General features: G+C 43.3%; 1 protein-coding gene across 2 annotated transcripts in view; it reads left to right on the top strand.

Annotated features, from left to right (window-relative positions):
* The window catches only part of SNX5 (sorting nexin 5), a 40,394-nt gene extending 17,703 nt beyond the window's left edge, over positions 1–22,691 (top strand). For both annotated transcript variants that reach the window (XM_008173891.4, XM_005287457.5), the window contains exons 2-13: positions 1,079–1,183; positions 7,450–7,560; positions 8,212–8,333; positions 8,852–8,975; positions 10,728–10,823; positions 12,839–12,944; positions 13,031–13,106; positions 14,964–15,003; positions 15,086–15,172; positions 17,312–17,471; positions 20,727–20,812; positions 21,928–22,691. In XM_008173891.4, coding sequence (XP_008172113.1) covers positions 1,079–1,183; positions 7,450–7,560; positions 8,212–8,333; positions 8,852–8,975; positions 10,728–10,823; positions 12,839–12,944; positions 13,031–13,106; positions 14,964–15,003; positions 15,086–15,172; positions 17,312–17,471; positions 20,727–20,812; positions 21,928–21,975 — 1,161 coding nt within the window. In that variant the 3' untranslated portion in view covers positions 21,976–22,691. The remainder of the gene's footprint in view (positions 1–1,078; positions 1,184–7,449; positions 7,561–8,211; positions 8,334–8,851; positions 8,976–10,727; positions 10,824–12,838; positions 12,945–13,030; positions 13,107–14,963; positions 15,004–15,085; positions 15,173–17,311; positions 17,472–20,726; positions 20,813–21,927) is intronic.
* Positions 22,692–22,909: the final 218 nt, after the last annotated feature.

Genomic DNA, 22,909 nt, shown 5'->3' with positions numbered 1-22,909 from the left:
AGAAGAAACAGACTTCTGTACTCCATACTTATTGTAGCTTATGGTAGATGGTACAGGTAGTCTGTTTATCCAAATGCAGGATGCTCACAAAAGAGCTAAAGACTGTAAACTGAAATTTTAAGGAAAAGTAGAGACCAAAAGGACTGCAGGTTGGGAAAAAATGGCTCAAGATGGGGAAGTGCTAGTATGGGGCCGAGTTAGTTACCTGACTTCTGTACCCCAAACATCTGCCTTTTAAATGGAACCTTAACTTTGGATCTGCCGGTCTTCCAAAGACCAATTTAATATTAACTACCGCATTTTAAAAAAGTGAGCTCCAAAAGCACAACTGGGTTTGTGCCTTCGTTTGCTCTCTGATAACCTGCAAAGACCCTTGAGGTTCAGTTTCTTCAGCTTATTTTTGATTTAAAAAAAAGTCTTGTTTCTACAGTGACGAGAAAACTAGTCAATTGACATCCTAAGACTGGAAACCGAGCAATGGTGGAAGGTGCTTCTAATTACTTGCTCTTTTTGTAAATACGTCTTTAAAACTTATTGGTGGTTGACTATTGAAAGAAACGATACCTCCAAGCTTCAACACCCCTGACTTTAAGTTAAAAATGCAAGACCTTAACAGACATCTGTGGTGCTGCTGTGTGCCTCTGTCCCTGCCCCAAGACCTCCAACAAAATCTGGGAAGAACAGACTTTATTCCTGTTAAACCAGCAGGGAAAACTTGAAAACAGCCTTTTATTTTATAGATACAAGGTGCAAACCAAGCTTCTGAAAACCCTTTACAGGTACCTTTAAGGACTCTTCAAAAGGCTACTTATTATGTCTGTTTAAACTTAACTCCAAGTTCAAAAGCTTCTTGCTATGTGTTTAGAGTGTGAGGAAGCTTGTAGTTCTTCTGCATCCCTTCAGCTGACGCGTACAGTTAGGTATGACCATGACACATCTGTCTCAAGATTTGAATCTTTTCAAGGTATTAAGAATTTCTGGTTGTTCACGGTCTCTTTTTCAGTTTTAGATTATTGGCAAGTCAGACTAATTTTGACTTCTGACTTTAGGCTTAAATACTTTTTAACTTGTGTTTCAGGTGAGGGCTGTGTCTGTGGATCTGAATATTGATCCTTCCCTCCAAATTGACATCCCGGATGCCCTGAGTGAAAAAGACAAAGTAAAGTTCACTGTACATACTAAGGTAAGTTCATGGTGAAAGGGGAAGCTGGTTAATATACACACACGCAGGCTTAAAATCCACTTGAATGAGGCAAGTAGGAAACTTATCCTGTTGTCAAATGGGCCTATACGATTAACTCCTGGATTTTAGGCTTTCATTTAAAAACACTGCAAGCCTTAACCATGAGGCCATCCTGGATCAGAACAATGGTCCATCCAGCCCAGTATCCTGTCTTCCAACAGTGGCCAATGCCAGGTGCCCCGGAGGGAGAGAACAGAACAAGGCAATTGAGTGATCCATGTCCTGTCATCCACTCTCAGCTTCTGGCAGTCAGAGACTTAAGGACACCCAGAGAATGGGGCTGCATCTGTGACCATCTTGGTTAATAGCAATTGATGGACCTATCCTCTATGAACTTGTCTAATTCTTTTGTTGAGCCCAGTTGTGAAGGCCGAAAGTACAACATTCTCCTGGAGTTCCACAGGTTGACTGTGCATTGTGTGAAAGAGTACTCCCTTTTGTTTGTTTAAATGTGCTGCCTATTAATTTCATTAGGTGACCCTTGGCTCTTATGTGAAGGGGTAAATAACACTTCCTTATTTACTGTCTCCACATCAGTCATGATTTTGTAGACCTCTATCATATCTCCCCTTAGTTGTTTCTTTTCCCAGCAGAAAAGTCCTGGTCTCATTAATCTCTCCTTGTATGGAAGCTTTTCTATATCCTTAATCACTTTTGCTGCCCTTCTCTGTACCTCTTCAAATTCTAATAGGTCTCTTCTGAGATCAGGCAACAGAACGGCATGCAGTATTCAAGATGTGGGCATGCCATGGATTTATATAGTGGCATTATGATATTTTCTGATCATTAGCTATCCCTTTCCTAATAGTTTCTATCATTCTGTTCAGTCTTTCGACTGCTGCTGCACACTGAACAGATGTTTGCAGAGAACGATCCACAAAGGCTCCAAGGGCTTTTTTGAGTGCTAACAGCTAATTTAGATTCCGTCATTGTGTGTGTATGTATAACTGGGATTATGTTCTCCAATGTGCATTACTTTGCGTTTATCAACACTGAATTTCATATGCCATTTTGTTGCCTAGTTACAGGTTTGAGATTCCTTTAACTCTTCAGTGTGCTTTGGACTTGGCTATCTTGAGTAGTTGTGGTGTCACAGATTTTGCCATCCCATTGTTTGCTACTGTTTTCATAAAATTACCTGAATACTTCAAACAGCACTGGTCCCAGTACAGATCCATTGAAGATCCAGCTATTTACCCCTCTCCATTCTGAAATCTGACCATTTATTCCTACCCATTGTTTCCTGTCTTTCAACCTGTTACTGATCCATGAGAGGACCATCTCCTTTTATCCCATAACTACTTACTTTGCTTAAGAGCCTTTGGTTTGGAACCTTGTCAAAAACTTTCTGAAGTCAAAGTACGTGGTATCTACTGGATTCCCCCTTATCCACATGTTGCCTCCCACCCCCGAATTCTAGTAGATGGGTGGGGCATTTCCCTTTACAAAAGCAGTGTTGACTCTCTCAACAAGTTGTGTTCATTTGTGTCTGATTCTGTTCTTTACTATAATTTCAACTAATTTGCCTGGTACTGAAATTCAGCTTACTGACTGTAACTGCCAGGATCACCTCTAGAGCCTTTTTTTAAAAAATTGGTGTTCGCTATTCTCCAGTCATCTGGTACAGAAGCTTATTTAATTAATAGGTTATGTACCCTGGTTGTTCTATAACTTCATATTTGAGTTTCTTCAGAACTGTTGGGTGAATCCCATCTGGTATTGGTGACTTATTACTGTTTAATTTATCAATCTGTTCCAAAACCACCTCTACTGACACCTCCATCTTAGATGGTTCCTCACATTTGTCACATAAAAAGAATGGCTCAGGTGTGGGAATCTCCCTCACATCCTCTGCAGAGATAAGTGAGTCAAAGAATTCACTTAGCTTCTCCACAATGGCCTTATTTTCCTTAAGTGCTCCTTTAGCACCTCGATTGTCCAGTGGGACCACTGATTGTTTGGCAGGCTTCCTGCTTCTGATGCACTTGCACAATTTTTTGCTGTGGTTTGTTTTTTATCTTTTGCTAATTGCTCTTCAAATTTTTTTTTCTTTTCGGTCCTGCCTATTTATACATTTACACCTTAGGAAGGGGAAGAGAACTGTCCAAATGGAACCCAAGTAACTGATACAGGTTTGTTGGCTTGAGTCTCCAGACAGATCAGTACTGCCACTCTTAGCTTTGCTAAGCAATGGTGGATTGAAATTAACCTCCCCATGCCTCTGTTTCTTCATCTGTAACATGGGGATAATACCTGCCTCATTTTTTCTAAAGTTTGTGATCTACTGCTGAAAGCATTATATAAGGGTATGTCTACACCACAGGATTAATCTGAATTTATATAAATCAAATTTTGGAAATGGCTTGTATAAAGTCAAATGTATGTGGCCACACTAAGCACATTAATTCAGCGGTGTGCGTCCATGTACCAGGGTGAGTGTCTATTTTCCAGAACACTGCACTGTGGGTAGCGATCTCTTAGTTCCCGCAGTCTCCTCCATCCACTGGAATTGTGGGTTGAGATCCCAATGCCTGATGGGGCCAAAAATATTGTCATGGATGGTTCTGGGTATATCCTCCCACCTCTCCAGGGAAGCAACAGCAGACAACTGTTTCACGCCTTTTTCCTGGGTGAACAATGCAGACTCCATACCATGGCAAGCATGGAGCCCACTCAGCTCAAGACAGCAATCATGAACATTGTAAACACCTCGCGCGTTATCGTGCAGTTTATGCTGAACCAGAACCTGCAAAACCAGGCATCGAGGAGTAGGCTACGGCAGCGTGGCGGCGAGAGTGATGAGGACATGGACATGGAATTCTATCAAACCGTGGGCCCCGGCGCTTTGGAGATCATGCAGTTAATGGGGCAGGTTATAGCTGTGGAACGCCGATTCTGGGCCCGGGAAACAAGCACAGACTGGTGGGACCGCATAGTGTTGCAGGTCTAGGACGATTCCCAGTGACTGCAAAACTTTCGCATGCGTAAGGGCACTTTCATGGAACTTTGACTTGCTTTCCCCTGCCCTGAAGTGCCAGAATACCAAGATGAGAGCAGCCCTCACAGTTGAGAAGCGAGTGGCAATAGCCCTATAGAAGCTTGCAATGCCAGACAGCTACCAGTCAGTCGGGAATCAATTTTGGAGTGGGTGAATCTACTGTGGGGGCTGCTGTGATGCAAGTATCCAAAGCAATCGCTAAGCTGCTGCTACGAAAGGTAGTGACTCTGGGAAATGTGCAGGTCATAGTGGATGGCTTTGCTGCAGTGGGATTCCCTAACTGTGGTGGGGCGATATAAGGATATGGGTTCCATCTCTTGGCACTGGAGCACCAGGGTACCCAGTACGTAAACCGCAAGGGGTAATTTTCAATGGTGCTGCAAGCACTTGTGGATCACAAGGGACATTTCACCAACATCAACGCGGGCTGGCCGGGAAGGGTTCATGATGCTCGCGTCTTCAGGAACACTATTCTGTTTAAAGGGCTGCAGCAAGGGACTTACTTCCCAGACCAGAAAGTAACCGTTGGGGATGTTGAAATGCCTATAGGTATCCTTGGGGACCCAGCCTACCCCTGAATGCCATGGCTCATGAAGCCATACATAGGCAGCCTGGACAGGAGTCAGGAGCTGTTCAACTACAGGCTGAGCAAGTGCAGAATGGTGGTAGAATGTGCATTTGGCCCTTTAAAAGGTTGCTGGTGCTCGTTACTGATTTGGTCAGACTTCAGCCAAACAATATCCCCATTGTTTTTGCTGCTTGCTGTGCGCTCCACAATCTCTGTGAGAGTAAGGGGGAGACCTTTATGGTGGGGTGGGAGGCTGAGGCAAATCACCTGGCTGCTGATTATGCACAGCCAGACACCAGGGCGATTAGAAGATCACACCAGGAAGGGCTGAGCATCAGAGAAGCTTTGAAAACCAGTTTTGTGACTGGCCAGGCTACAGTGTGAAAGTTCTGTTTGTTGAAAACCCGCCCCCTTGATTGACTCATTCCCTGTAAGCAAACCACCCTCCCCTCCTCAAATCACAGCTTGCTTTTAAAGGAAATAAAGTCACTATCATTTAAAAATCATGTATTTATTATAAACATAGGGAGAGAACTGACAGGGTAGCCCAGGTGAGGTTTGGGAGGAGGATAGGAGGGAAGTAAAAGGCCACTGAAAAAATTCAATATAATGACAGCCTTTTGGTTGGGCTGTCCACTGGGGTGGAGTGGGAGGGTGCACAGAGCTTTCCCCCCCCCCCCCCCCACATTCTTACACATCTGGGTGAGGAGGGGAAGGAGGTTATGCAGCGGCACTCTGTTATCCTGCTGCCATTCCTGAAGCTCCACCAGACGCCGGAGCATGTCCGTTTGATCATGCAGCAGCCCCAGCGTTGCAGCCTGCCACCTCTCATCTCGAGCGTCCCTCATGACCTCACATTCACTGGCATCTTTCCTGTACTTAGATACCATGTCCTTCCACTCGTTCAAATGAGCTCTTTCATTGCGGGTGCATTCCATTATTTCCGAGAACATCTCGTCCCGTGTCCTCTTTCTCCGCCGCCTTATCTGAGATAGCCTTCAGGACAGAGGAGGGAGGCTTGAAAAATTTGCAGCTGCTGGAGGGATGGGGAAAAAAGAGGTTTTTAAAAAGAATACATTTTACAGAACAATGCTTATAATCTTTCATGATGAACAACACTATTCACATTACATAGCACATGTGATTTCAGTACAAGGTAGCATTTTCCATCTTAATATTGAGTGCCTGTGGCTTTGGTGTTAGATCACAGATGCAGGTCCGGGCAACAGAATTCGGCTTGCATGCGGCCATGGTAAGCCATTGTCTTTCAGCTTTTGCGCTCTCCTTTTCCACATACCAAGCAAAGCCCGTTGACTGCTGCGGTTTTCCTGTTAACCTTCAGCAGCAGAAAACAAACCCCCCTCCTCCCCTGCCATGAATTATCTGGGATGATCCCAAGTCCTCAGGGCAAATTAATCATTAAACACTTGCTTTTAAAACATGTTTTATATTTTAAAAGGTAAAGTCACCTGAGGTCCCTTCCATGGGGTCATGGTCTTGGGTACTGGCTTGGGAGGGTACTTCAGTCAGGCTGAGAAAAAGATCCTGTCCGTTGGGGAGAACGGAGTGCTGTGTGCTCTCCGCAAGCTCGTCATCCTCCTCTTCCCGTCTGCAGAATCCTCAGGTGTGGCTGATGAGATTACCCCCACCTCGGAATCCACGGTCAGAGGTGGGGTAGTGGTGGCGGCCCCCCCCCCGAATTCATGCAGTTCAGCATAGAAATGACATGTCTGCGGCTCTGACCCGGAGCGACCGTTTGCCTCCTTTGTTTTCTGATAGGCTTGTCTGAGCTCCTTGACTTTCACGCGGCACTGCTCTGAGTCCCTATTGTGGCCTCTCTCCATCATGCCCTTGGAGATTTTTTTCAAAAGTTTTGTCATTTCATCTTTTTGAACGAAGTTCTGCTAGCACTGAATCCTCTCCCCATATAGCGATCAGATCCAGTACCTCCCATACGGTCCATGCTGGTGCTCTTTTTCGATTATTGGCCTGCATGGTTATCTGTGCTGATGAGCTCTCTGTGGTCACCTATGCTCTCCTGTGCTGGGTAAACAGGAAATGAAATTCAAATGTTCGCGGGGCTTTTCCTGTCTACCTGGCCAGTGCATCAGAGTTCAGATCGCTGTCCAGAGCGGTCACAATGGTGCACTGTGGGATAGCTCCTGGAGGCCAATACCATCGAATTGCGGCCACGCTAACCCGAATTCAAAATGCCAATATCTATTTTGGCACTACTCCGCTCGTCAGGGAGGAGTACAGAAATCGATTTTAAGAGCCCTTTATTTCAAAATAAATGGCTTCGTTGTGTGGATGGGTGCAGGGTTAATTCAGTTTAATGCTGGTAAATTCGAATTAAACTCCTAGTGTAGACTAGGCCTAAGAGCTAGATATCACTAATTCTGGTCAGCTAAAGTGGTATGGCACACTTGAATATCTTGTTCCTACAAAATTATCCTTTTAGTGCTAAGGGAGATATGCAAAGAAGGCTCACCTTAACTGAGGGCTAGCCAACATTAGAAAAGGCAATTAGGTCTGGCCTTTACTAATCAAAAGGGCTTGCTATGGAAACTAATGAACAAAACTGCTTCTAAAAGCACTAGCTTACAAAACAGCAGGACTTCTGTATCTCTTCTCTTCCAGACTACACTGCCAACTTTTCAAAGCCCAGAGTTTTCAGTTACGAGGCAGCATGAAGACTTTGTGTGGCTACATGATACGCTTACTGAAACTGAAGAGTATGCAGGATTTATTGTAAGTGTTTGTTTTGCTTAGGATTGAATTTTATAATGGGAAAATGTGGTGCACCTAAGAGGAAGTTAGTAAGGATGCTAACCCTGCTAAAGTAAATACTGCTAGTATTTTCTGTCTTGGCTCTTAACTATGTAGATTCAATGTAGTTGTAACATAGCTTTGCTTTTATCTTCCCTGAACTGTCTGAAAACCCTGCCATACCCTGCCCTCCACTCTTTTAAGCTCACGGTATTGGAATCCTGCAGGTACTGCAGAGTGAATTTGCCCCCATGTTGGTATCATTCCTTACCCCATAGAAGCCTTTATGGAGAGAGAGACATTGATTACCCTGCTGCCAGGACTTTTGAGAACTTGACACTTCAGTGTCGAGTCCAGGGATAGCAGCTGGTGGAGAGCCTCCGTTAGTACGGCTTCTCCAGGAGCCATGCTGATCGCAGGATAAACAGGCCCATGCCTCCACCTCATATGACACAGGATTTGTGGGCACTCTGGATGAGCCCTATTGCATCCACAAACAAACTGCACTACACAAAACCTGGGTAAAAAGAGCAGTGGTACATTAGTTTACAAGGTAGCTATGGAAACTCCAGGAACCTTCACTACAGAGTGATAGGTACTTGCAACTAATACCATCTATTTTATATTGACTAGATACCTCCAGCGCCTTCAAAGCCTGACTTTGATGGTCCCCGAGAGAAGATGCAGAAACTTGGGGAAGGAGAAGTCTCTATGACAAAAGAGGAATTTGCAAAAATGAAGCAAGAACTAGAAGCGTAAGTAGGTGTAGCTGTGTGTAGACAGTCTGCATCTTGATGGAGGATCTACTTGCATGCTAGCACCAACCCTGTTTAAAATAAGGCTCTGGCTTGAGGTGTAACCTCACCATAACACTTTTAACCAGGTCTCTGTTTCTAGAAAGTCTTGGACTTGGTTAGATAAACCATATAAATGCCTAACAATCTTAGTACCTTTCCCAGCCCTGAAGAAGAGCTCTGTGTAGCTCGAAAGCTTGTCTCTCACCAACAAAAGATGGTCCAATAAGAGATTACCCCACCCAGCTTGTTTCTCTAACCTTCATAAGACATCTTTTGGCCATCACTGTGTGAATTCTAAAATATACTGGAAATGGCCAGGTGGAGACAGGAATGCTTGTTCAGAAGCACGAGGCCAAAACCTGAAGCGTTAAATTATTTTTGTCAGAGCAACACTTTGTGCAGTGAAGCAGGGGGTACAGACTACACGTCTTCATCAGTGCTTAACTTTGAGATTTTTTTTCCCCTTGATCTTCCAGTGAATACCTTGCTGTCTTTAAGAAGACTGTGTCATCACATGAAGTTTTCCTTCAGCGACTTTCTTCTCATCCTGTGCTCAACAAAGATCGCAACTTCCATGTTTTCCTAGAGTATGACCAGGATGTAAGGAATCTTTCTCCATTTCCTCTGAACTTCTGGGACAGGATGTTAAGAATGCAGTCAGTTTCCATGAACTCGTTTATCAATTTTGTTACAACTACAGCAAATTCTAATCTAAACACACAATCCTACATAGGGTTTATACCAGGGGTTCTCAAACTGGGGGTCAGGACCCTTCAAGGGGTCATGAGCTGTCAGCCTCCAGCATTTATAATGGTGTTTAATATATTAGTGTTCTTAATTTATAAGGGGGGTCGCACTCATAGGCTTGCTATGTGAAAGGGGTCACCAGTACAAAAATTTGAGAACCAGTGGTTCATGCTGTTATCTATGTAGGATTGAGCAATCAACGTCTCAAAGAATATCCTAGGGCCAAAAATTCCATCTCACTCAAAGCTTTTTTTTTTCTGGGGGGGGTGTGTGTGTGTCTATATCCATGACAGAAATATCACTGCCTCAAAAGATAAATTGCAACATACAAACCAGGCTCGATTGACTTAAAACGCTGACTTTAAATTAGGACTTAAATTGGCAAACGGGTAACACGGATTTAAATCACTGATTCAAATCTTGTTTTGCATGTGTCCCTTTCAGTTGTCTTCCAAAAGAGGCTGATTCTCATGGGTGATATAATTTGGTATTACTTTTTGCTAGCTAGGAGGATGCACTAGATCATGATTTGTGTCAAACTACATTTAGTTGGAAATTTGGAATTAGATTTAAAATGCATAAACAGCATTTAAAAATGCTTTAATTAAATAAAACCCCTTTAAATATTTTGAATATGTAAGAAAAAAAATAAGCAAGTCATAAATTAAAAACATTTTGAACTTATTCAAGTGTAGTTAGGGAATCGAATTGACTTTTTGGTCGTCATGTCCTTCAAGATTTTAGACCTTGTAGATCTCGGTCCCATACCCACTTCTATAGATGGGCGGGGAACAAGCTATCAACCCCCACTTGGTTTCTCCACTTTGAATAAACCAGTAATTGAATTGAACTAGTTGAATACACAAAAATGAAGAAAATAATCTCTCTGCAGAAGAGGCTACTGCTAAGCTGGGTTAGCCCTTCAACAAACTTTGATTCCAGGTGCTTAGCCAGTGACTTCCTTGAAGACTTCAGCAGCAAACATACGTCTCAAATATTCTTGGTTTTAAGCATTACATTAATGATAGGCCTTAACAGAGGTTATCATAATTCAGAACCAATTTTAAGTAGGATTATTTTTAAAGAAAAATGTACTTACATTTTTGCTAAAGGGATTTCTTTTATCTAAGCTGATAAAATTCAGCTTCAGAAAAGCCTGTGCACCTCAAATCCTTTGTCTTACACAACAGCCCTTACAGCTGGAGAAACATGTCCATTACACAGCATCTCTGCTTTGTATGTTCCCTCTTTATTCAGAGAGATTAAATAGAAGCTGTTAAAATGCACCTTACTTCTAATGCACTTGCAGCTGTGGGAAAGACTGTTATAACATCCTTGTTCATAAATGAATTCAGCACAAAGAAAAAGTTAACTCCCATGTTTCTAACAAGAGTCCCTTCATTACAAGAAGACCTCTCTGGTGCTATAACTTGAAAACGGGAATTCTAGAGGAAACTTGCAATTCAGTCACTTTTAAAATATACCTAGAAGTTAGCGCAATACAAACATCACTTTGTATGGTGCAATGACAACACCAGTACAACATTAAACTTGAAGCATGTCTTTGAGTTACTTCTTACTCCCCTAAAACGTTTGTTGTTTTAGCTCAGTGTTCGGAGAAAAAATACCAAAGAAATGTTTGGTGGCTTTTTAAAAAGCATGGTAAAGAGTGCTGATGAAGTCCTCTTCTCTGGAGTGAAGGTAAGATGATTTGCTCCCCTTCAATCAGATCCCTTTTCACTCTTGCTTTCTACTATGTAGGATTGCTTTATTCCTGGTGCAGGTTTCGCCTAGCTTTGTCAAGAGTATATTTAATAACTTACCTACCTCATCTTTGCTATCAAGTCTGAAGGATCAGTTAAGCCAATCCATTGCAGAGTTGAGAGCACTTGATTGTGTCTGAATAGGTAAAACCTGCCTACATAGAGGAAGTACATGACTGGCAAGCTGGGGATGAAATTGACAAACCTGGGCTCCAAGGATATAAATACTGGAGTTGGACATCCAAGGAGTCAGTTTTGGTGGTTCTTCTCTCCCACTACTCCCCCACCCCCTAAAAAAATAATAAAATAAAAAAGCCATCTAACTCTTCAGTATACAGTGAAGAGTCACCCAGTAATATCCTGCCAAAGAAACTGCTCTGAGTGTAGTTGTTAACTCTTGAGCAAAAATGTGGTGGTCTGCTGAAACTTCTGCATATCTAATAGTACTAGAATGCCTCCACTCAGCTCCAGAAACCAATACATCCCACTGAAGTAGGGGGTGGGGGGAGATCAGGGGACTACTGCCTGCAAGCACTGCCCCCGCAGCTCCCATTGGCTGGGGAACTGCGGCCAATGGGAGTTTTGGGGGTGGTGCCCACAGAGAGGGTCAGTGCGCAGAGCCACATTTCCTCTTCTTCCCACCCCCCAAGCACATTGGCCCCTTCTGGGAGCAGCATGGGGCTGGGGCAGACAGGGTGCCTGCCTTAGCCTCACTGAGATGCCTGAGCTAAGTGCTGCCCAGTGGGAGGCCACACCCCAGCCCTGAACCCCCTCCCAGAGCCAGCACCCTGATCTTCTCCCCCCCCCCACACACCAACACTGTGCCCCAGGCTCTGCCCAGAGCCCGCTCCCACACTGCAAACCCCTTGGCCCCAGCCCAGAGCCCGCACCCCACCTCCAATCCACCAGCCCCGTGAAAGTGAGTGAGGGTCAGGGGGAGGGAGTGATGGAGGGCGTGGGGGTGGAGTGAGCAGGGTGGGGGCTCAGGGAAGGGATGGGGTAGATCTTGGGTTGCCCTTAAATTTCAAAGGTGATCTTGGGCATAAAAAGGTTGGAGACCCCTGCACTAGAATAATGGAACCAGCCACTGAACCTCTGCCCCTTCAGACAGCAATGCTAATCTCCCATGACCTAAGCTTTTTCTAAGGAAATGCCATAAAATCAGATGTAAAGGTTCAGCTCCTGCTGACTGTAAGTAGAGAACTAGTCATCTTTGAAGTGTTCCTAACTCGGAGAGGTGTTGACTAGTGATGGACAGCATGTTGTAGCACAATTATTTCCGTAGACAATGAAAAGTTGAGGTAACTCTATACTACATTTCCAGTGTTTCTCCCAACCTTCTGAAGTGCAGAGCAACTGAGGCACGTGCATCGTGTGTTGCAGCTGCACTAATTAAGAGTTGAATGTGATAAAGCTTTTTCTTTCCATCCTCAGTGTTAATTTTGCCTCTAACTTCCTTTTGCTTGTGCTTTTAAGTGGATTACCATGTTAATGAACTTGGTTGCACTAAATACATAGTAAAAACACTAAACTTTATAGTACATGCTGTAATACCAGTTATGACTGTAAGAACCATAACTTCTGAACTTTTTTTGTCATGTTTTAAATTGCTGCCCATCACATACCACTGGCCTGGAGAATCAGGTCTCCACCCAGCTGGGTGGAGGTATGTCAAAAGGAAAATGAAAATTCATTGCCACCAGACTCTTCTTTTTAGGGGTCCCTCATCACTTCTGCATAAAGAGAAAATTGTACTAGAGAAACTTTTTAAGCAGCTGTGGCTTGTTTCATTGTGTACACTATGAAGGGGCGGCTAGAAATGTGTAGCGACACTTAATGGCCAGATTCACAACATGGGGCAAAGGTTTAAAGTCTTACTGAACTTCTTGGTAAATGAAGGAGCTGCTAATGCTCTAGCCGTGCAATCGGTCTAACATCCTATTCTCTTTTCAGGAGGTGGATGACTTCTTTGAGCAAGAGAAGATTTTTCTCGTAAACTATTACAACAGAATCAAGGATGCATGCGCAAAGGCAGATAAGATGACCAGATCACATAAAAGTGAAACCTTTTTACAAACCTTTTCTGTGTAATGTCAGTGTATGTCACTAGAGACAAAACTGACCGCATTGTCCTTGTTCCTGCAGATGTTGCAGATGACTACATCAGCACTTCAGCTTGCTTAAACAGCCTGGCTCTTGAAGAGCCCACAGTCACTAAAAAGTAAGCAAACCCACTAATTGTTCAGTGAATACCTGATCTTGGACTTTTGTATGGAGTACTCCAATTGTCATTCTGTTACACAATAAACTGAGGTCCCCTCCTTGGTAATTAGTATCTCTAGTGTTGGTGTTCAGAGTTTTTTTTCTATTTTATTTTTTTAATGGTGCTATCAATATGGCACATATCCACTTCCACTTAATGTTTTTAAATAGAATCCTAATTGAATCCAGCAGATTTGGACTCTTGGTGCACAGAATGTCTGACCAAGTTTTTAGCCTTCTAGAATCATAGAACTGGAAGGGACCTCGAGAGGTCATCTCGTCCAGTCCCCTGCACTCAAGGCAGGACTCAGTATTATCTAGACCATCCCTGACAGGCGTTTATCCAACCTGCTCTTAAAAATCCCCAATGATGGAGATTCCACAACCTCCCCTAGGCAATTTATTCCAGTGCTTAACCACCCTGACAGGAAGTTTTTTCCTAATGTTCAACCTTAACCGCCCTTGCTGCAATTTAAACCCATTGCTGCTTGTCCTATTCTTGGAGGTTAAGAACAACAATTTTTCTCCCTCCTCCTTGTAACAACCTTTTATGTACTTAAAAACAGTTATGTCCCCTCTCGGTCTTCTCTTCTCCAGACTTCCCTCATAGGTCATGTTTTCTAGGCCTTTAATCATTTTTGTTGCTCTTCTCTGGACTTTCTCCAATTTGTCCACATCCTTCCTGAAATGTGGCGCCCAGAACTGGACACACTACTCCAATTGCAGCCTAATCAGCACGGAGTAGAGTGGAAGAATTACTTCTCGTGTCTTGCTCATAATACTTCTAATACATCCCAGAATGATGTTTGCCTGTTCTTGCAACAGTGTTAATTCATATTTATCTTGTGATCCACTATGAGCCCCAGATCCCTTTCTGCAGTACTCCTTCCTAGGCAGTCATTTCCCATTTTGTACGTTATACAAAATGTGTTAGAAGCCCTGTCTAACGTATAACTAAGTTTGTACTCTGTGCATGACAAGCTTGTCTGTAAATGTGGCATGTGGCCATACATGGCCAATACGCATGGTGGTAACTAACCATGTGTGTCCTTTGCCTGGACCCTGTAGTAGTCTGACACATGGCTGCCTTCTGGTGATGTCAGAATTTTTAGTGTAGAAGGGACCCCTGACTACCTGTAAACAGGTTGGCCAGTCTTCCTTCTTCCTAGCTCCTGTAACCAGGTCGCACTAGAGTACATTGCCCTTAGCACATGTAGAGGAGCACCCACAACATGAGACTTCCTATATGCTGCTACTGACAGCTATCCCATGCACCTTATCTTCCCAGAATGCACTGATACCATTCATTGGTTGGTTGTGGGTTTGGACAAACACTGACTTATAATTGTTGGCACCGAGGCTCTTTTCTCAATGCAAGTCAGTGATTTGTTAATTTATCAGGCCAGTTTTTCCTGGGAGAACCATTCTGCATATGAGGCCTGAATGACTTGCATAAATAAGTGTGGTGCAATGCAAAATGTCCCCTCAAAGAGGTGTCCTGTAAGCATTATTAAACACTTCTTTGTGGCTCTAGAGCATAAAGACAAGCCCATTGGAACAAAGCTTACAAGTTAGGTAGACTCTCATAGCAGGCTAAAGCTAAAAGTGCCTTGTCTTCTCTCACTGGTTTCAGTCTGGACACATTTTCTTACTTGTACTCTAATTTCCTCATTCAAATAAGGACTTGTCTAAACATGCACCTACACCAGTATGCAAACTTGTGTAGGTTTCTGCTCTTGTACTAACACATCTTGTGTTAAGTGCTACATTACAGGTTTCCATGAAATGTAAGAATTTTTTTTTTCTGTTCTTTCAGGTACTTGTTCAAAGTTGCTGAGCTCTTTGAAAAACTCAGGGTAAGAGCTTCTTTGAAGCGCTGTAAATCTAGGTTTCATTGTCTCTTGTTACGTCATTCCTATCTGCTCCTTTCTTCTGTAGAAGGTAGAGAGTCGTGTTTCGTCAGACGAAGACTTAAAGCTGACTGAACTGTTAAGATACTACATGCTCAACATAGAAGCAGCAAAGGTGAGCCACCTCTGCCAAAGCTCCTCCTGTATTTATTCCCTGAAGTTAGTTACGAACTTGCTAATTAGCACATGAGCTTGTGCATGTGTTTTTCCCCCCCCCCCCCAAAAAAAAAAAAAACACAACCCACAACCAGGAATACAGCCTGAGTCTCTTCCCTGCCTTGTCCCTGGAAAAATAGATGTGCTGTGCATGTTTTCTGGACTTTAATCCCAGAACGGAGTAGAGAAGTTCAGAGCAAAGTGTTGAGGGGACCCTTGACAAGCCACTCCTCCTTCCCCCCCACCCCAAAAAGCAGGGATCTGCTAGCTGACGGCTTAAATAACTCAGCAATTGTCAACTGGGGGAGACTCTCAAGTAGTCAAAACTCCCTTTTTACCACTTAATGTAAGAAAGCAGATCTCCAAGGGAGGAGGTCAAGTCTACCAGCCGTTTTAGTTCCAGTCTCTCAAAAGCCCTTCAGGTTTCCTATTGGATTGTGTTGTGCAACATTTTTTTAAAATCTTAGTTTGTAAGAAGATAATCGGATCATAAGCAGCTGTACCAACTTGAGTCTTGCAATTAAAAGCAAGAACAACAATCTCCAGTTAGATATACAGTATGTAACAGCCTTTCGTCATGAAAGGCTATCGTCCCCAATCCTGACAGACACGTGCTGGGACTGGGTGATGGGATGGATCACTTGATTGCCCTTCATTCCCTTGGAAGCATCTGGCATTAGCTACTGTCAGAAGACGGGATACTGGGCTAGCTGGACCATTGGTCTGACTCAGTATGACTGTTCTTATGTCCCAAGTCCCCTGAGGGTATGTCTGCCCAGCAAAGATAACCCTGTGGCTGGCCTGTGCTAGCGGACTTGGGCATGCAGGGCTTTCATTGCTATGTAGACTTTGGGACCCTGCGCAGCTGGAGGGTCCTAGAACTTGGTTTCCAGCCGGAGCCTGGAAATCTACACTGCAATAAAAGCCCCGTGAGCCCACATCGGCTGGCCCTTGCCAGCCATGGGTTTCTCTTTGCTGTGTAGATATACCATGAGCCGTCACCATTCCCATAAAGCTTGAGGGTGGGACTTTCAGAAGTGCTTCATGTAGTCCTAATGCTGCTCCCATTCATGTAATGGTAAACCCACTGACCTAAATGGAGAGAGACTTGAACTCAATGCTAAGTTTTTTTTTCAGAAACAACACCCTTTTATGTTTAAGATTAAAAATGGCACCTGCCTCCTACCACTTCTCATTGCTTTGTCATGGATTTGGTAGGAACTTGAGTTCAGATTCCATTAGATCAAGTTTATGGTGGGACCCTCTATGTACCTTCAAGAGCAAACTTTATTGCTGGTCAGTGTTCCATTCTGATCATACTGGTGCTGTTACAAAGGAGGGTGCCATGCTGGGCTGGAGAAGATGTTTCCATCTGCACTATTTGCAACCCTAGCATAGCTGTGGTTTGCATCAGGCTTGTACCATGGTGTGTCTAGAGTATAATAAGTGTTACTGCATTGGATCATTCAGAGAAATGCAATCCAAACACTCTAGCCCCTCAAACAGTGGCCTCAGTATCTTTAGTAGTTTTACAGGGCATTGTTGATGCCTTAGAACTGTTCTTTTTCCAGAACACTGTTTTGTGTAAGTATTTCTAGATTAGTGTAAATACAGTGCTAGTGTATCTTTGGGTGCTTCAAGAGTGACATTAATAGCTGCAGAAAGTCCTGCCTAATTTCTTCCTCCCCCCTTGAGCAGAAGTATTCTGTTCAGGATATGAATGCTTGTAAGGAAGGACAGGCAACCCCAGGGCTCTAAGGAGGTGGATTAAATTGGCTTGGATGAAGCTGAGGGGACAATGGCTTCACGTTTTAAAACTCTTGTGTGGCTTTAAATAAGTGTAAAGTGACTTTCCTGGAGCATCTATTATAGGCATCCATAGATAGCTGCTTTTGAACTGCAAAGCTACTTTCAGCTTCGTTTTATGCTTCTAAGAGGTAGGATCAAGTGCTCTGTTGGCTTAGAAGTACAGTGTTTGTATGAGGCTGATTGCTTGCCTTACTCGGCAACCGAAGCTCAGAATCCAGCACCAATTTCTCTGGATGTTACTCTTATTTGTATCAACCGCATCTAATCTCCTTTTTTTAAATTACTAAAGGATCTCCTATACAGACGTACGCGGAGTCTTGCGGACTATGAAAATTCAAACAAAGCCCTGGACAAAGCTAGATTGAAAAGCAAAGATGTCAGACTGGCAGAAGCACACCAGCAAGACTGCTGTCAGAAGTTTGAAAAGCTTTCCGAGTCTGCAAAGGAAGGTAAAACCTCGTCACGACGCACTAAATTCCATTGATCCCCTGCGTCCTTTCCAGGCCTCTCTGAGGGAATTTCTCCATAGCAACTCCATGGAGTACTGTGCTCCACAGCTCACCCAAAAATCCCATTTCTCCTAACTCTTCTCTCTAGGCCAGCAGGCTTTGAGTAAGGTAGTCAAGCGAACAACATTTACATCACATGGACAAGTCTCAGCATTTCTAATAATTGGTGACCTCAATTAAACGTTCAGTCATTTGGTGTTCTTCAAACTAAGCAGATCATTGTAATACTGAAGAAAGAACAGGGGCCTATCCTTATAGTGCTTTAATGGTCCTGCATTTTCCTTTTGGGTTGAAGCTTTGTTCTTCCTATCTCCCTCCCCCCCAAGAGTAACTTTGGAACTAAATCCCTTCAGCTACACAAAGTCAAGATGCCCAAATGAGTGTAGGTCAGTGATCTATTTAGAGCAGTATTTGAGTCATGCAGGTCTAGTGTGAGGTATCTAAAAACAAGGCAAAACTCTTCTGATCAGAGCCCATGCACTCTAGTAAAACATGCAAGAGGAAATTCTTGTTTCCCAACAATTTAATGTACATAAATGTAAAGTAATGCACATTGGAAAAAATAACCCCAACTATACATACAATACGAGTGCTAATTTAGCTACAACAAGTCAGGAAAAAGATCTTGGAGTCATCGTGGATAGTTCTCTGAAAATGTCCACAGTGTGCAGAGGCGGTCAAAAAAGCAAACAGGATGTTAGGGGATAGAGAATAAGACTGAGAATATATTATTGCCCTTATATAAATCAATGGTATGCCCTCATCTCGAATACTGTGTACAGATGTGGTCTCCTCATCTCAAAAAAGATATACTGGTACTAGAAAAGGTCCAGAAAAGGGCAACTAAAATGATTAGGGGTTTGGAACGGGTCCCATATGAGGAGAGATTAAAGAGGCTAGGACTTTTCAGCTTGGAAAAGAGGAGACTAAGGGGGGATATGATCGAGGTATATAAAATCATGAGTGATGTGGAGAAAGTGGATAAGGAAAAGTTATTTACTTATTCCCATAATACAAGAACTAGGGGTCATCAAATGAAATTAATAGGCAGCAGGTTTAAAACAAATTAAGTTCTTCTTCACGCAGCGCACAGTCAACTTGTGGAACTCCTTACCTGAGGAAGTTGTGAAGGCTAGGACTATAACAGGGTTTAAAAGAGAACTGGATAAATTCATGGTGGTGAAGTCCATTAATGGCTATTAGCCAGGACGGGTAAGGAATGGTGTCCCTAGCCTCCCTCTGTCAGAGGGTGGAGATGGATGGCAGGAGAGAGATCACTTGATCATTGCCTGTTAGGTTCACTCCCTCTGGGGCATCTGGCATTGGCCACTGTCGGCAGACAGGATACTGGGCTAGATGGACCTTTGGTCTGACCTGGTACGGCCTTTCTTATGTTCTGATGTTCTAATCCTCACTCCCAAGCCTGCTCTACCAGCTAGGAGGGGCATTCTAGGGCAGAGCTTACAGGTCCGCTATACCCTCACCTGAACATCTGTGCACTTTTTACACAAGGGCAGGAGTGATCTGGGAATGCACATGCTACTGGCCAGAATGTAAATGTACATGATTGCAGCTTCTCTTGTGGCCAAATAATACAACTAGAGAACTGCACGCACCACTTCCGGAGTATAGGACTGAAACTTCAGAAGGTCGCATTTGGAGTGACTCTGCTGACTTGTCTGTCTGAAGGAAAAACTTGATTTAAGAGTTTCAGTATGTGCTTCACAAACTGAGCACACGTTAAGATGCATGACGGTGCAACTCCAGAGCACTGATCTGATCTAGCACCTAGATCAGAGAGCTGAGAATTCAGTTCTACTTGGAGAGCTGCCTCTGACTTGCCGTCATTAGGGTATGTCATTTAACCTCTTGATGCTGCTGTTTTATTGCACATAAAATCATAACCTCCCACCCAGTTAAGTAAATGTTGGATGTAAGGGTCTCTAAGCACTCTGCAAAGTACTTGCTTTGCATAAAAGTTCATGTAGTATTGCAGCGTGAATGACTAAAGCTACTCTATAATCTACTGCACATTGCATTCAACCACTGCTACGTAGGAGTATGTTCATAAGTCCAGAGTAGGTTTGTGTTTTAAGGAGAGAGGAGGAAAAAAAAAAAACAGTTGACTCCCATTTCTGCTGGACTGTCTAGAGTATCTAGTCTGTATCTGTCTCTAACTTATCAGAGGGGTAGCCATGTTAGTCCAGATCTGTAAAAAGCAACAGAGTCCTGTGGCACCTTATAGACTAACAGACACATTGGCGCATAAGCTTTCGTGGGTGAATACCCACTTCATCAGACGCATGTTTGAAGTGGGTATTCACCCATGAAAGCTTATGCTCCAATATGTCTGTTAGTCTATAAGGTGCCACAGGACTCTGTCGCGGTCTCTAACTTAGTCCTTTCATTTATATAACAGTCTCTTTTGTGTATGCTAGGGATTCTGCAAAGATGTTAGGTTCCTACTACAAACAGCTTAATCTAGGACTAAGCACAAGGGAGTCAAATGCATAAACAGATAAGGTGAGCGAAGCGCTGTCTAGGGGGTACTGTGTTGGGGCCCAATGCTTCATGGTGGTTCTCTTGTGCTTCTAGAAGGCCTGGCAGTCCAGCAATGGGTAGTCCCTCTTGTCTGACTTGCCTCCATGCAGAGAGGAGGTGTGACACATTGTCTGACTGCCAGCCTTTCCTAGATGAGGTAAGCCACAATTCCTTTCCTTCTGCTGATTCCTTACACATGGAGTCTAGCCCCATGTTAAGCAGGGTTTAAATGGAGTTAGCTCCCTTTCTCCTGCGGTACCACCCTATAGTCAGTCTCCCTATGCTGCAAAGGCATTCAAAGTGCACATTCCTGGGCTGTCCACACTATTGCTTTTATACTCTCCTTCTAGGAGGAAACAGGAGGCCGTAAGGGCTACTCTCTTCAGAATTTCAGCTTCTTGGGGACACTGTTATTCAGAGGAGGAGCTAGGCAGGGGTGTCAAACTTGTTCTGAGTGCTGAATGCTGCTTGTAGTCTGAATCACATTAGGATGGCTTGACTTGCAACCATAAGAATGTAAACGTTGCCAATTAAAACCATAAGTTTGGCAGACTGACGCCATGTGCAGGGGGTAGAAGTAAAGGGCAAGTCCTTCTGCGTTTCCCCACTTCCCCAGAATTTAATGTTCCTGTATTCCCTCCCTCGTGTGTGTAGAACTGATCAGCTTCAAGCGGAAGAGAATAGCAGCCTTCCGTAAAAATCTAATTGAAATGGCTGAGCTGGAAATCAAGCATGGGAAGGTAAGAACCCTCTCCTTAATGTAAAGTGCACAGCTGTAACATCACATCAGGGACCACAAACTCCCAAACCTTTCTCCTGGTGAAGTTGCTTTTTTTTAATTCGGGTTGCACATTAGAGGATTGTTTTTTCCTTGTAAAGCTAAGAAATTACATGCAAAACAATCTTTTAAAAAGGCTAAGTTTGAATCAAGTACTAAAACTAGGAAAAGCCAGATTGGGTTGGCCCCTGTGTGTATGATGATTGCATACTAACTTTTTTCAACAGGCCTCTGCAGTATTCTGTATGGCGAATGCTCAGGGATTGAATATCCAGTACGGATAATGAGGCAGCTTGTAGGACCCCTGCCTCATTCGCTGGAGTAGTTGAAAGGCATAGAGAATGCTGCAGGAAGAAGATAGGACCCAGTTCTCCTGGGTCTCTTCCACAGACTCTCTGTGCCGCTGCACAATCACTTAAATTCAGAGGTGGCCACTGTGTTCCTCATCTTCTGAGAGCCCAGCTTGAGACACCTGAGCGTCATTCATGAGGTGCTGAGCACTCAGACCTCCAAATAGTCCATGGGAGCTGCAAATGCTCAGCGCCTCTGAACAATCAGACTGCGGGTATCTCATGTGGGCCATTAATCATTAAGGCACCCACAGTTAGTGGACACTTGCAAATCCTGGCCTTGAATCTCCCCGTGCCTCAGTTTCCCAGCTGTAAAATGAGGAGGGTACTTTCCATCTCACGAGCTGCACAGATGATCTTGCAAATGCTTGTTCTAGAGTGAGCACTGAATGAGATCGACCCTGTGGGTGGAGGAGGATAGTATGTGACCTCATAATTAAGGACTCTATATGCACACTTCAAGGGGCAGAATTAAGGTTGCTTGTGCAACCTTAATTTTGGCACTTCCTAACTTGTTTGCTTGTCTGTGCAACCTTAGCATCCTTCTAGTGGTCTTTGTAGTGGTGATACTAAACGTAGCTTTCAGACAGAGTCCAGAAAATTCAGCCTTTCCATTTTGAGAGCATCAAAAGTGCTAAGCTCACTTGTTTCCAGAGTGTGAGAATTAATTTGGTGCCTGTTTTTGATCCCACGCTTCTCACTGAGAATTAACTGTCTTCCCTTCCAGAACAATGTCTCTCTCCTGCAAAGCTGCATTGATTTGTTCAAGAACTAAGGCGCCTTAATCGGAAAGAATGTGAAAAGCCAGCATCAGTTGCACTCCGCAGCCATTGGAAGATTTATATTTAGCTTGATTTAGGTGAAAATATATAAATAAAGACATTGTCTCAAACATTTTGTTTGACTAATACTTAACCATGTTGATGCCAATGTATTGGCTTCCATGGTATAAATGAAAGCTGAATTGCATATGAATTACTTGGATGTAGCCAATTTCCTGTTGAGAGTTAATATCTCAAGGTGGGCAAAAAGTACAAGTACTAGATTCCAGAATGTTGACCAGTTTTCTAATGATAAAAAGGGGCGATTCTCTCCAAGTGTGAATGAAATGTATGTGGTATTGCAATCTCTCTATAGCCTAAACTATTTTAAAGAAGTTCATATTTGGGAGGGTTTTGTGTACATTAAGCAATTTTATAAGGTAAAATACATTCCACTTCATAGACAGATTTCTACTACAGTGTATTTTGGATTTCTATAACTACATTCAGTATTTGTACACTCAGCAATACAGCAAAAATAAAGATGTCTAATACTATGAAGTGTGTTGCCATAAACTAAATGGCCTTGTATAATCATCTGTATATGGGATTTAAACCCCCACGTAGTTTAGGGGAAGATTGTTTTCATATCATGAAAACCTGTTGCACACTGAATATCTAACCTGAATGATTGTTGTAATTAAAGGCAAAAACAAGACTGAAGTTGGTACAACTGCTTATGGTCTGATTATCTTCTTACAAACTAACATTTAAAAAAAAAAAAAAAATTGCACAACACAATCCAATAGGAAACCTGAAGGGTGTGTTTTTGAGACTCTTGAACTAAAATGGCTGGTAGACTTGATCTCCTGCCTTGAAGATCTGCTTTCTTGCTGTACTTTGCATCCTGGCACTTTCCTTTTCTCTAACTGGTAGCTGAGCTCAGGT

This window comes from Chrysemys picta, chromosome 3 (assembly GCF_011386835.1).
Source record: "Chrysemys picta bellii isolate R12L10 chromosome 3, ASM1138683v2, whole genome shotgun sequence".
NCBI lineage: Eukaryota > Metazoa > Chordata > Testudines > Emydidae > Chrysemys > Chrysemys picta.
This window is presented reverse-complemented; position numbering and strand designations above follow the sequence as displayed.